Source organism: Rana temporaria, chromosome 12, assembly GCF_905171775.1.
Source record: "Rana temporaria chromosome 12, aRanTem1.1, whole genome shotgun sequence".
Classification (NCBI taxonomy): domain Eukaryota; kingdom Metazoa; phylum Chordata; class Amphibia; order Anura; family Ranidae; genus Rana; species Rana temporaria.
In genome coordinates, this window is record NC_053500.1 from 101,039,316 (window position 1) to 101,054,447 (window position 15,132).

Genomic DNA, 15,132 nt, shown 5'->3' on the forward strand with positions numbered 1-15,132 from the left:
TAACCTATCAAGTGGTTCAGTTGTGGAGGAGATTTTATAATTTTTGGATACCATCTTGGCGATGACCATCCTGATCCTTATATGCTTGGTTGATGTTGCCATAAGTGGTTTAGTTGCCAAGGAGGAATTACACTGCTTTCACCTGTGGAAACGTTTCCTTTGACCTACATTTTGAGTTTTGAGACTACAGGCTTGGTTTATTATGCTGCTGTCTGTTAAGCTTATTTAATCTTCTCTCCTGGGCGTTGGATGCACACATAGTGGTGACTCCTTTAGTTCTACACCCCTGGATATCTTCCCATGAACACATGTGAATACATTTTTGTTTTGAATCACTAATGGAACTCCAATGGGCAGCTATCAGAAATTTTTGGGCCCCCGGGGCGTGACCCCAAACATTCCCCAGGGCCCGCCCACTGGTTGTCCCACCGAAATCGGTCCACTGGCCATCCCACCGAGTCCTTCAGTGCACTCACATGGGTGGGGAAGCGTTGTGGAGACTGGAGGGATGGATGGTGCTGGGCGTGGGTGGGGATGGGTTGTGGAGACTGGAGGGATGGATGGTGCTGGGCGTGGGTGAGAATGCGTTGTAGAGACTGGAGGGATGGATGGTGCTGGGCGTGGGTGGGGATGCTTTGTGGAGACTGGAGGGATGGATGGTGCTGGGCTTAGGTGGGGATGCGTTGTGGAGACTGGAGGGTAGGATGGTGCTGGGCGTGGGTGGGGTTGCATGGTGGAGACTGGAGAGATAGATGGTGCTAGGTGTGGGTGGGGATTCGTTGTGGAGACTGGAGGGATGGATGGTGCTGGGAGTGGGTGGCAATGTGTTGTAGGGACTGGAGGGATGGATGGTGCTTGGAGTGGGTGGGGATGCGTTGATGAGACTGAAGGGATGGATGGTGCTGGGTCTGGGTGCGTTGTGGAGACTGGGGAGATGGAGTAGATGCTGGGTAGGGATGAAGATGATTGAGGATGACTGTGGATGGGGATGAGAGTTACATTGTGAAGAAGTGGACAGCAGGCTCTCCAAAATGTAACTCATTTGCACCCAGAGTCATCCATTTTCACAATGCAACTCAATTATACCAGCTTGTTAGCCTCAGGGTGTCCCATCCAAGAAGGAGATAAATAAAGTCCAACTAAAGTCTACAGGCAGCACAGGGGGCACAGTCAGCAGCACACATTACATTTTTGCGACTTACCCTCCATGCTCAACTCTCGGATGTGTTATTTCTGTCTGTGTCCATGTGCACTGTCGATGAGCTGGCCACTCCCACTGTCCCTGTCCTGGCCAATCACAGTCCAAGCAAACCCTGCAGGGAATGGATGAGGAGCGAGCGCTGGCCGTGATCACCTTCTGCTGGGGATGTTACCACTGCCAGCCTGAAAATGGTGTTGGCTGGAGCTCAAGTAGCGTGCTCGTCAAGTTACATTACTGTGTCCACAACACTCAACTTAACTACAGCCACTCAAAGGGAGGGGGGTTAAGGTTGCCACCTTTTCTTCAAGCCAAATTCAAACACTTTAATGGCGGCATTTTTTTTTGGGGGGGGGGGGGGGGTATACGCTATAAGATTGTAAAAGACATGGGACACTTTTGGTGGCCTGAAAGAGCATAGTAATGTGGCGCATAGCTTGCCGCAGCAAACAGTGCGCGTGGCTGGATTGTGAGTGTTCTGTAAGGAATGCAGGGGTGAGATATGTCCTGGGGAGAGGGCTAGTGCTAGCAGGAGGTGGGGCGAGTTAGATATGTGCTGGGGGGCAGTGGTGGCTTGTGCTCAAAATGTTTGTGTAATGCCTGTACCCCCCCCCCCCCCGACGGGACTACACAAATTGTGATGGTTACACTTATATGAATTCTTTGTACAGTGTACTTTATTTTATTTATGTCAATCATAAGATGATGATGCTTTGGTCATCTGGTTGTATATATATATATATATATATATATATATATATATATACATATATATATGAATAAAAAGAAAATTATCTGCCCCCCCCCACACATTTTTTACTGCATCCCCACATCAGACAGGCTAAATCTGGCCATGATTGTCCTAAGCACTATTGGAATAATGACATATCTGGACATAGCAGTGATTAGGCTCTTCAATTTACATTTGCAAAATGAATAGAACTTTTTAACATATTTTTGGTATTTAAGTCTTCTAGAGCAGTGGTCATCAATCCTGTCCTGAGGGCCCGATAATAGGCCAGATTTTATGTATTACCTTGGGGAGATGCAGACTAGAATACTGCAATCACTGAGCAGCAAATGATATCACCTGTGATGTATTTCAGTTATCTTGCAAACCTGACCTGTTGGTGGGCCCTGTGGACAGGGTTAATGACCAATATTCCAGAGCAGTGGTTCTCAACCTTCTAGTGCCGTGACCCCTTGATAGAATTTTCCAAGTTGTGGGGACCCCTAACAGTAAAATTATTTTTGTAGCTTGGGTTGTTAGTACCCAAGGCAAGACAAATAATTTGCACCCCCAAACCCACGGACATTTTGCACTCCCTGAATCCCTTCCACTCATACAGTATTAAACCCCCTATGGTACATTTTAGGATGTACAACTCTTTCTCTTTGTTCTCCTTTCTTTCTCTGTTATCTCTCTTTATTCAAATTTTTTTTTTTTTTTTACCCCCATCCCTCTCCAGCCATCTTTCCTTCCCTTTTTCTTTCTTTCATCCCGCTCTTCTCCTCTATATTCCATGTATTCTCTATTTTTATTACTTCTCTTGCTCCTTGATGGGGGGGATGGGATGAGTGGCAGTGCTAGCGGGAAATTGGGATGAGTGGCAATGCTGGGGAGAGTTCTGATCAGTCAAAAAGGCTGGGAGAGCGGTGTGGGCTTCAGGAACAGCCCAGGATGTGGGGACCCTGGCAAATCATCATTTGACCCCCGGGGGGGGGGGGGTCCCGACCCCAGGTTGAGAACCACTGTTCTAGAGGATGAGAGCATGCTGTTAAAGCGGGAGTTCACCCAATTATGTTTTTTTTTCTCTTTTCCCCTTAGATGGATGCTCGTTTTGTCTAGGGGAATCGGCTAGTTGTTTTAAAATATGAGCCGTACTTACCGTTTTCGAGATGCATCTTCTCCGTCGCTTCCGGGTATGGGTCTTCGGGAGTGGGCGTTCCTTATTGATTGACAGTCTTCCGAGAGGCTTCCGACGGTCGCATCCATCGCGTCACTAGTAGCCGAAAAAAGCCGAACGTCGGTGCGGCTCTATACCGCGCCTGCGCACTGACGTTCGGCTTCTTTCGGAAACTCGTGACGCGATGGATGCGACCGTCGGAAGCCTCTCGGAAGACTGTCAATCAAAATAGGAACGCCCAGTCCCGCAGCCCATACACGGAAGCGGCGGAGAAGATGCATCTCGTAAACGGTAAGTACGGATCATATTTTAAAACAACTAGCCGATTCCCCTAGACAAAACGAGCATCGATCTAAGGGGAAAAAGTGTCATGTGAACCTCCGCTTTAATCTCAAAGAAACAACATGAGGATATTTCTGTTTTTTGGGGTTTTATCTTGTTACCTAGACACAAGCTGTGAACAACATACAAACACTTGTGCAATGGCAAAAGTGGATACATCCATATAGTGCAACTTTCTAATGGCATGAAGCATAGACTATAGTTTTCTGGGGGTTGTTAATATCTGAGTAAGCATGAGTTACCCCAACAAATGGATGGCACCCCTGGCATTGCACTTATCTAAAAACAGTCATTATGACAAGGTTTTAAACACACAGACTGATGCAGGTTTTAAATGAAACATGAGAGGGGAGTCAGTGTGTGCTAACCTTGTGCTCACATCTTCTCTACAGATAAACTACCTGCTGGTGGCCCTGGATCCTCATGTACTCCATCCTTTGTTTGGAATGCTTGTTGCTCTTGTCTCCACTGCTCTGCTGAACAGTTTTCAGTCGTGAGCCCACCATCTTCATGGGGGGGATTGACATGCCCCCACTCTGCAAGCAGAAAGAGTAAGTGTCAGTAGAAGTGTGATTATCTGATACACAACGGCACCTTAATATTACAAATTCCTTTCTTGTCTTTGGCTGGCCATACAGTCACTGAGAGATATGTTTGTATTTGTTTAGATCACTAAAAAAATAGGATCTGCTGCAATTTTATACTAGCTTTGGACCATGCTCCATATGGGCAGTGAATAACATTCCCCACATTAAGGTAAAAAGCGTTTTAGCACTTGCTGTATGATAAACACTTTCCTGAGTCTTCTATAGATCCACTACTATTTATATAAAATGTATATATTCAAGATTATTAATAATCTGAGAAGTGTAACACCAGATTTTTATAATACACAATTAGATTTATCTAACTGCATATTCTGATGCACCAATTAAGTCCCAAAAAGATGAAATAGCAAGTGTTTCAACTTACCACACAAACCTAACTGCATAACAACCTGTCATGGAATAAACATGGAGGCTGCTTTCTCCTTTTGAACATGCTAGCTGCCTGGTTGTTCTGCTGGTCCTCTAACTTCAATACTTTGAGCTAGTAACCTGGAGCAGGTTTTCAGATCTAAGTTTGATCCACCTCCCTGGACCATGCATACTTGTTTTAGGTTATGGCTCAGAAAACAGTGAAGTAGGGGACGGGAGGACATCTACTTGCATTTCCAGAAAGCTCTTTAAAATCAACATGTACTGGCACTAAGAAGTAAAAGCAGAGTGAAAAAGTAAAGGCAACTAGGAGGTGCTTGTACCTTTATCTTTTTAAATACCCCAGAATCACTGTAACAGCTTCACTCATATGAATAAACAGAACACAATCTCCCTATTACCGGAAGCTTGGGGGTCTAATGGTTCTTATGCCGCGTACACACGACCATTTTTAATGGTCTAGAAAAAACATTTTTTTCAAACCGATTATTGTTAAGCCTGCCTTGCCTAAACAAGATCGTGAAAAAAAAATGCTTGAGTAAAGCGCGGTGACGTACAACGGCACTATAAAGGGGAAGTACCATTCGGATGGCGCCACCCTTGTGGCTGCTTTTGCTGATTTCGTGTTAGTAAAAGTTTGGTGAGAGACGATTCGTGCTTTTCAGTCTGTAAAGTCTCATACACACAGTCATACATCCAACAAAATTTCCCTTGGATTTTTTTCTTAATTGATTTGTCCGGCCACACCCATAGCATACACACAGTCAGACTTTTCTGCAAACTTTTCTAAAACTTTCCTAACATCACATGTATTTTTTTGCTATTTTCTGCTCTTTACCGCCACCCTTTGGTTAACTTCTGCTATTGTTTGTTGCTTTTAACATTGGTTCTGAGCATGAGTATTTGCACTTTGTCCAAAAGTTGGTTGGATTGCTGTACACACAGTCAGACAAGGCACCATCGGACTTTTGTTGCCGAAAAGTTGGTCCGTTTGCAGACCCAACCTTTTGTTGGATGAAACCCGAAAAAGTTGGTCTGATGGAGCGTACACACGGTCAGACAAATTAGAAAACTTGCAGATTTTGAAGTTGGTTGGCAAAAAGTGTGACCGTGTGTATGGGGCTTTACAGCGTGATGAATGTGCCATCTCCATTCCGAACGCTAGTTTTACCAGAACGAGCGCTCCCGTCTAATAACTTACTTCTGAGCATGCACGTTTTTTCACGTCGTTATAGCCCACACACGACCATTCTTTACAACGTCAAAAACGACAACGTGAAAATTTAGAGCATGTTTTAAATTGTTAATGGCCATTTTTAACGCTGCAAAAAATGCTCTGGAGCCCACCCACGATCATTTTTAATGACATTAAAAAAAATGTAATTTTTCACATCATGAAAAATGGTCGTGTGTACGCAGCATCACATTCATCTGAATATCTGACATACCACGATGAGCAAAACCAAAAGGGTCCTGATGCCATATGATTTTTTTTTTTTTTACCTTTAAACCTTCATCTTTGGTTAAAAAGATCACACACAGCAGAGAAAGTATTGCTGCTTTCTGATCCATAGCATTTGCTTTATCTCATAAATGTATATAAAATCAGCATTCATCCAGCCAGAAACAGCACCCTAATCAAGCCCTGTCTTTACTAACTAACATTACATGGCTTCCTGTTCCTCTATAATCAGCTAGTGCAAATTAGAATATCTAGCAGAAACAAAACTGAAGCCTGTGGTGTTAACGTATAGGATATAATTAGCCATCGCAATTTCCCATCCTCTGCCAATTAGATATAATTCTGCAATGGAAAATGACAGCAGAAGAGTAAATGTGTGAATCTGATTGGGTGATATGTGGCCATCCGATTCTTGTTAAAGTCCTTTGATATATATATTCAAACATGTGACAGTTCAATTTGCCTTTGCTGGCTACTAACCAGTAATGGCTGGTTAGAAATCCAACATATCTTTATATGAATTGTTAGTTCTCTGTAGCAAGCATCCCAAACTTTATCAGTCAGGAAGAATAAAGATGATAGCTGAGAAAAAATAATCCTGATAGAAAGATGATATTTTATATAAGCACTGTATATGAAAATAGAGTACAAGAAATAAAACAAGGTACACTACATACAAAAAAAAATTGATAAGCTAGCAAGGACATGCCATGTCCCTCTTGCTTTTCACTTTGCTGAAAAGCAAAGTTTTAAATGTTTTCATGCTTAAGGACATGGGTAAGCATCAGAGTTTATATTATAATTTAAAGTGGTTGTAAACCTCAGCCATGAAATCTAAACAAAGCACACATTTCTATAGTGTTTACTTGCCTCTTTCTGAAGTGTCATTTCTCTTTGCTGTCTAGTTCCTCTGTTAGCTTTAGTCACTTCTGACAGCTTTTTCCAACACAAGAGACAAAAAGGTGATGGGAGCTGGAGCTCCAGCACACAGCATGTGAATGCAGCCACTGCTCTTCATCATTTCTGTGTAGTGTGTGAAGGGGAGTATGCCTCTTCCCTCCAATCAGGACTTAATGTGGCTTTGTTTTTAATAATTAATTTTTTGAATGTGTTTTTTTTTTTTTAAGTATTGGCAGTGTGAGTACCTGCATTTGTCTTAGTATTAGCCCCCTGTACAATAGAGATAATACTGGGGTGTTGTAATAATAAATAATATGGTGCCAATAAATATGTTGTATATAATTGTAAGGACTAATAATTTAATGTATTTATCTGTATTGTGGAAACAGGAGGGTGCAGACAAATATAGAATGGAAGCTCCTCCAATCCAAGCACATTTCCAGGCAGCAAATTGGTTATTTTCCAGAGAGAATGGGGGTAAGGAGGAGACCTGTAGGTGTTAAAAAATTGCAGTATAGAAAAATCAGGTTTCATGCCCTGCCAGACAGGGCTCTGTAGCAGAACTGTGTAAATCTCAGAACTGGATGGACTTTTGCTTTATATGTATTTTATCTGTTTTTTAGGCTGTTTAGCTTCTATCTTACCTCTATCTTACAAATTTTCTGGGAACCAGAGACATTTAAAAAAAACTGAATTTAAGACAAAGTATACGTTTTCATAACTGACTGATTTTCCTCAATGCCAAGTCTAGATCAGTGGCCAGATACGGCCCTTTGCCTACCTTTTATCTTTCCCTTGGGGCACGTTTCTTCCCAATGACACCAATGGGGCATAATTCCTGTTACTGACAACAGGGCACTCTTTCTCCAATTGACACCAGTGATGGGGCATTATTCCTTCACTGACACCAACAATGTATTTCTCCCACTAATGCCAAAGATGCACGGTTTACTTTCACTGACAGCAGGACAATTTCTACCCCCAATTACCACACTTGCCTGAAGGACAGTAAACTGGTCCTTTGGAAAGGATAAACTACATCCACTGAACTTCCATCCAATTTCTCATTTACTTTCTCAAAGAATAATAATGGGTTGGTCTGACAAGAACAGTCTTTCATAAATCCATGCTGAATCTCACTTATGTTATTTTTATCACAGGCAGATTTCTGTATAGAGTCCCTTACCACTCCCTCATTTGACCGTACATACTATTGATGTTCGGATGACTGGTAGGTTTTTCTCTTTCTTAAGCCTCATACACACAATCAGATTTTCCGAGGACAAAGCGTAGGACTTTTGTCCAAAGGGCCTTAGCCATTAACGGCAAGGAATTGTCGGCCAACAAGCACAAAACTACGTGTTTTTTCAGCTCGTTACCGCCACCCTTTGGGCAACTTCTGCTAATGTTGTGTTATGGTTAGCATAGCTTTTGAGCATGCGTGTTTTGTACTTTGAATTTTATTCCGAAGGACTTCTGTACACACGATTGGATAATCCGACATCACACATTTGTTGTTGAAATTTTTTTAAAGCATGCTATCCAACATTTGTTGTCGGAAAATCCGACAACAATTGTCCGATGGAGCATACAAACTGTCAGATTTTCTGATAAAAGCCTGCCATCACAAAATTCCCGTCGTAAAATCCGATCGCGTGTATGAGGCTTAAGGAATACAATACAACATCAGGCACATCCTACTGCAATTCATGTGGCAAAAAGTAAAAAACTTTATTGATAATTGTACTCGCAAATTCAGAGTAATGAGGTTTAGATGTTTAAACAAACAGAAAAGCATTACACTACTCAAGTTAAAGAAAAAAAGGGGTGCAGATAAATGTAAAAATACATTTTAAATGTATTGAAAACAATGGTTCCATTCACATTTGGGGAAGTAAATTGCATCTGTAAACAGTCTCTAAGTAACGTCTCTGAGTCTGCTGTGGCCAGTTGTCAGGCTGCTATCCAGGTACAATCTTCCCTCGAATACATGGAATCTGTATGCCAACGATGCACCTGAAGCTATTGATCAGCGGTGACTTTTTTACTGGTGGAGCTTACCTTGGTCCTCAACTTCCCTGTTTGGTTGCTAGGCACTGAACAATGTGCTTCAGAATCAACAGTTGACATCAACAGATTTTGAACTTCAGAGCTCGCAGAGAGGTAATCTAGGAGGCCAAAGTGATTTCTGCCAGTGTTTATCCATCACTATTGCAGCAAACACAAACACAAGAGGTTCTCTTGCAGGGGTAATATTAATAAACAAACAAAAAAGCTATTTAGCCCCCTTGCTTGTGAGACCACAGACTGTCAGATTTGCTCCTTTATAGCCTGCATGCAGCTTTTGACACACATGGCCCTGTTCAAAGACACATTATGCCCCAGGAGGTGGAAAAGTGGAGCTTAATCACCTGCACATCCATGTTAAGGTAGCATTGTCTGCTATTAGCTGGAAGTGGCATCTCAGCACAGTACCATAGATCCTCTAAGTACCATTTAATGACCAGACAATCTCACTCTACAATATAATTTATCTCTACAACGGTCAGCTTCCTGCTTAAATAGGCAACTGGGTACTCCTCTGGGGCCATTGTGCAAATTTCCCTGCACCAGTTTGATGGTATTTAAAATGAAAAGGCTTGGATGGATGTATTGACCAATGTGCTTATTGTGATTGATATTCATCCCCTATTGAATTCCGGATGCTGCCAGTCTTTCCATCTGGCTGTTTTAGTGATCGGAGGTGTATATTAAACATCAATATTAGATGGGAATAATAGATGGATTTCACCACGATAACTTTACAATATCTAATACAGTGTAGTATGTCCACATATATTCTCTTTGGCTGCACTTTTAATTTAACATTAAAAAACAAGTACCGTAGATCCTGAAGAAGTCGCAATACAGGCGAAACACCTTGATCCTACAGAGAAATCTCTTTGCTGTTCTCATTGTATACATTGGATGTTGGAATTTGTAGTTGTGAATATTTATTTTTATAGATGGAACAAGTTTTAATATAATAATAAATATTTTTTTTTTTTGCAATTCTTTTTAGTTCTTGTTTAGGGCACAATAAATATCTTCACCTCCCCATGACTCACATGGAGTATTTTTTTTTCTTGAACATTAACAATTCAATTTTGTCTTATATGATCAAGCATACACAAAACTTTTTTAGGGAGTGGTTTTGGTTTCCCATGTTTCCTTTGCAATATCCAGAAACCCTCGGTGGCGCTATCCATACAACAGTTCAAAGGGTGAAACTCTGTGGAACTTTTCTAATTGCAAACAGAAAAGACATAGGCAATCCCAGTCTACCCTATCTTTATTTACCATTTGTATTAGCATACTTTTTGCAGTTTTGCTAACCCATTTTACTAATAAAATGTGCAAAGTATGCAACTGCTTAATATTCAAAAAATTGCACTTACATAAACTTTGAAATAAAGGAAGTCCCCTTGATCTGTTTGGATTTTTCTTAAGAGGTCCCTATGCAACCAAAACATATGGATGTGTTGATAGTTCTGGAGAAAACGTTACTTAAAGCAACAGCCTCAGAATAACAGGTAGTGTAGTCCATAACCACTAGGATGTACAGGAGTTTTGTTTCGGATTTAACCTCAGATCCATTCCGATTCATTCAAAAGGTACCTTAATCACAGGTAATGGAACCAACAGGCTACGGTAATAGTGTATGTGGATTAACTTGATACTCTGGAAAAAAAACTCACAGTAGTGTTTCACATCTGCATGCTTCCCAGCCCAAAAGAAATGCTGTAAAATAGAGGATTTATTACAGGTACTTATATAGTGCCATCAATTTACCCAGCGCTTTACACATATATTGTGCATTCACATCAGTCCCTGCCCTCAAGCAGCTTACAGTCTAAGGTCCCTAACTCACATTCATACATACAGTACTAGGGCCAATTGACCTACCATCATGTCTGTTGGAATGTGGCAGGAAACCAGAGTACCCGGAGGAAACCCATGCAGGTACAGGGAGAACATGCAAACTCCATGCAGGTAGTGCTGTGGTTGGGATTTGAACCCAACGATCCTAATGCCGCCAGGCAGGAGTGCTAACTACTTAGTCATTGTGCCCTTTCATATGCCAAGTGATCCCCTCTCAAGGGGATATCTCTAAGCTGAATCCAGCACTGTCCTCCTAAAAGGCTCTGACATCATGAGTTGTCCCACAAGTTAACACAGAATGTTGTCAATCTGGTACAAGTCATGGTTAACTGTAATATGAGGAAATACATTCTCAAACTCAGAAGCTACTAATCTCCAATTGTTTACCTTTTTCCAGGAAGGCCTGGAAAAAACCTGAAAAATTGGCGGAAAAAAAATCAGAATGTGGAACATGTTCTTTTACAATGCTAAAAATGTTATCCAGTGGGGTCCAAAATGGCAACCAAATCGGAGGCATAGTGAAGGAGCTCCACTATCCTGTTTGCCTTACATCCTGTTTCCTTGCAGGTAAGCTGGCTCCAGACTACCCTATCTCATTCCTGGAACGCCTGCTGCACCATCCAATATGGCGACCCAGACGGAGGATGTAGACCCAGCCCTCTGGGAACAGTAGAGAGACCTGGTTTTGTGGCATAGCAGGGAGCTTGATAGTCTGAGCTTTGAAGGAGCGAAGCTCATGATCTTTCCAGATTTCTCTGTGGAGACACAGAAGCTTTGAAGATCTTTCGAAACTTAACCTGCGATAAAGAGGGTTAAAATACAGCATGCTTTTCCCAGGCCCAGATGGTGAGTTTCTTTGCTTCTTTACATCTCCTACCTGGCTTGTGTCCCTACCTCAGCACTGACTATCTCTACATTCTGCTGGTCTATTTTTCCTTTAATAGCGAGTTTAGCTGGATGCCTCCCAGTTACCTAGGGGCTCCCTGTTTGATCGCTGGAACGTACTGGGATCGTGTGCTGCAGGACCTCTACTATGCCCCGGAGGAGCTGCTTTAGTTGTCCTGCCTTGTTTGGACTGTTGTTTTTCTCCTGGAGTGTATGGCCCTTTCCCTCTTGCCTTTGATAAGTCTAGCCTTTGTTGCTCTGGAGTGTATACCTACTCACCTCTTGGGCTCATGTGACTCTCAAGATGGCTGCAATCCTAGCCTTTGCCCCGATACTTGCTATCCTGACCTCATCTAGCATTTTTTCCTGTCGGCAGTGGGGAGATTACTACTAGTTGTCCACGTTGGACATGATACGAGGTGCGTCTATAAAAAAAATGAGTAAATAACTCACCTTTATTTATATGTATTACAAATTTATCTATTCTCCATTTGCACCAATACATTGATGCATTCGTGTTTTCCACTGGTCGAAGGCATGGAGAAAATCAATTTCCGTCAACTGTTTCAACACATCCCCCTGCTTTCTTCTTTACAGCATCAACTGACTCAAAATGTGTCCCTTTAAGCACCGATTAAACTTTTGGGAATTCATTCTTGCATCCCTCGCTGAATTTTTTTTGTGCCACTCAAACACAAGCGCACGAGACAGGCCGCCATTCCCATAAGCTGTAGTAAGCATTTAAAAACATTCTGTTGGTGTTTTGTGCAATTTTACATAAAAATTACAAATTTACACGTTGTTCAACTTTTTCGGCACACTACAGAAAACACAACCAAACTAAATGTCGACTCACAATCAACTGAACTGTGTGTTGCTGCGTGTCATGCATGTTCAAGGTCACCACACATGCAGTTATAACCAGTTCTGACTGCTTTGTTTACTAGGTGGGATTACAGGCTCATTATTTAATAGACACACCTCATATGTGAATAACTTTTTGGAGGTTAATTAACTTTACTAAGAACTGTGCCCCCAGTACTATAGATATTCTACAGGGATGTCCTATTTTTTTTCTTACAGGCAGCACTTTCCTAATGGACTATTTTTGGACTTCTGCATTGTATCTCTCAGGTACCTTTTGGTATACTGACCCCAACTGGTTACAAACACTGCTTAGTTTGAAGTCTCAGGCACACCCAAATTTTGGTGGTGATGCGGGTAAAGGAGGGGGATGGGGAATCGTTTTCGTTTTTTTTTATAGGTAGACAGTTCATTATACACTGCTAAAAAAAAAGTAACGATCTGGTGAGTTAAGTAGCAGAGGGGGTTGTTAATTTCAATAAACAGCAAAGCAGCTGAAATTGATTAACAACAGCTGCACAAAATGGGCAATAATGAGTCGACCTCCAAAACAGGAATGTTTTTCCAGGTGGAGGTGTCTGACATTTTTTTCACTACTCATCTTTTCTGACTGTTTTTCACTAGTTTTGCATTTGGCTAGGGTCAATGTCACTACTGGTAGCACAAGGCGATACTTGGACCCTATAAAGGTTGCACAGGCAGTCCAACTCCTACAGGATGGCACATCAATACGTGCCATTGCCAGGTTTGCCGAGTCTACCAGCACAGTCTCAAGAGCATGGAGGAGATTCCAGGAGACAGGCAGTTACTCTAGAAGAGCTAGACAGAGCCATAGAAAGTCCTTAACCCATCAGAAGGACCAGTACCTACTCCTTTGTGCAAGAAGGAACAGGACGAGCACTGCCAGAGCCCTACAAAATGACCTCCAGCAGGCCACTGGTGTGAATGTCTCTAAACAAACAATCAGAAACAGACTTCATGGGGGTGGCCTGAGGGCCCGACATTCTCTTGTGTGCTCTGTGCTCACTGCCTGGAAACTGTGGAGCTCGATTGGCATTTTCCATTGAACACCAGATTGGCAGGTTCACCACTGGTGCCCTATGCTTTTCACAGATGAGAGGGTTCACCCTGAGCATAGGTTACAGATGTGAAAGGGTCTGGAGAAGATGCAGAGAACTTTATGCTGCCTGTAACATCGTTCAGCATGACCAGTTTGGTGGTGGGTCAGTGATGGTCTGGGAGGCATATTCATGGAGGGACGCACAGACCTCTACAGGCTACACAATGCCACCCTGACTGCCATTAGGTATCGGGAAGAAATCCTTGGACCCATTGTCAGACCCTACGCTGGTGCAGTGGGTCCTGGGTTCCTCCTGGTGCATGACAATGCCCGGCCTCATGTGGCAAGAGCATGCAGCCAGTTCCTGGAGGATGAAGAAATTGATACAATTGAATGGCCCCCACAATCACATGACAAAAAATCCAAAAGAACACCTCTGGGACATTATGTTTCGGTCCATCTGGTGCCGCCAGGTTGCACCCCAGTCTGTTCAGGAGCTCAGTGATGCTCTGGTCCAGATCTGGGAGGAAATACCCCAGGACACCATCTGTCGTCTCATTAGGAGCATGCCCTAATGTTGTCAGGCATGCATACAAGCACTTGGGGGTCATACAAACTACTGAGGACCATTTTGAATTGTTGCAATGAAATGAAAAATGGACTAGCTTGCTGCATACTTTTTTCACTTTGATTTTTGGGCGTGTCTTTGAATTCAGCCCTCTGTAGGTGGATAATTTTCATTTCCATCAAATGATGTGCCATCCTTTCATTCCTAACACATTACCCAGTCCATATCAGTATAGATATCCAGCATAAGATTTTTGCCCGTTTGAGATCTGATATGTTTTCAAAGTGTTCCTTTAATTTTTTTGAGCAGTGTACCTTTCCATTACTATGGCTCTCCTAATGACAATCTCTTGGAATGTGAGGGGCTTGAACTCCAAATGTAAGTACTCACTGATGTTCTCCTTTTTAAAATGGTAATCGCCCTTACATTTGTATATTACAAAAGACACTTCTTACTGGCAGTAGGGTACTCTCCCTCAAAAAGCCAAGTGTGGGCTCCTTTTACCTCCCCCTCCTATTCCTCCAGGGTTGGTATCTTGAGTAAAAAAAAAAAAAAAAACTATCCTTCACACAGATGGCCAATATGTAGTCCTTCATGCTTTATGTGACCAAATTTACCTGGTTATTGTAGGAATTTATATACCACTCCCAGTGACCCTATCAGTCCTCCATAAACTGCAGGCTATCCTAAGCCCAATACTCTACTTCCAATGTTGTCCTAGCTGGAGATTTTATTATGGCTCCTAATCCTAGCCTAGACAAATTGCACCCAGATGTGGCAATAAGCTAGGCACTCTCCTGATGAGCCGAGGTGTTTGGTCTGCATGATGCCTGGACATGGAAATACCTGAGGGATTTCACTCAACCACCTATGACACTCTCTCCTGAATTGATCTGGTGTATGTGAGTGACCCACTACTCTCTCTGTTGCTGAAATTTCTATCTTGTCACATGGTATCTCAGATCATGCTTCAGTATTGCTGAATTTATCTAACTTAGCTGCTAGCTCTGGGCTGTGGAGACCTGCATGATACTGGGTCACAGACGAG

The 15,132-nt window shown here is 42.4% G+C and overlaps 1 protein-coding gene across 6 annotated transcripts in view; it reads right to left on the reverse strand.

Moving 5' to 3' along the window:
* Positions 1–15,132, reverse strand: part of SRCIN1 (SRC kinase signaling inhibitor 1) — a 461,563-nt gene that overhangs the window by 30,547 nt on the left and 415,884 nt on the right. For 5 of the 6 annotated variants that reach the window (XM_040329863.1, XM_040329861.1, XM_040329866.1 and 2 more), the window contains one exon: positions 3,849–3,983. In XM_040329863.1, the coding sequence (XP_040185797.1) occupies positions 3,849–3,983 (135 nt within the window). Of the gene's footprint in view, positions 1–3,815; positions 3,984–15,132 lie in introns of all 6 variants that reach the window. The other variant, XM_040329865.1, reaches the window with a different exon arrangement.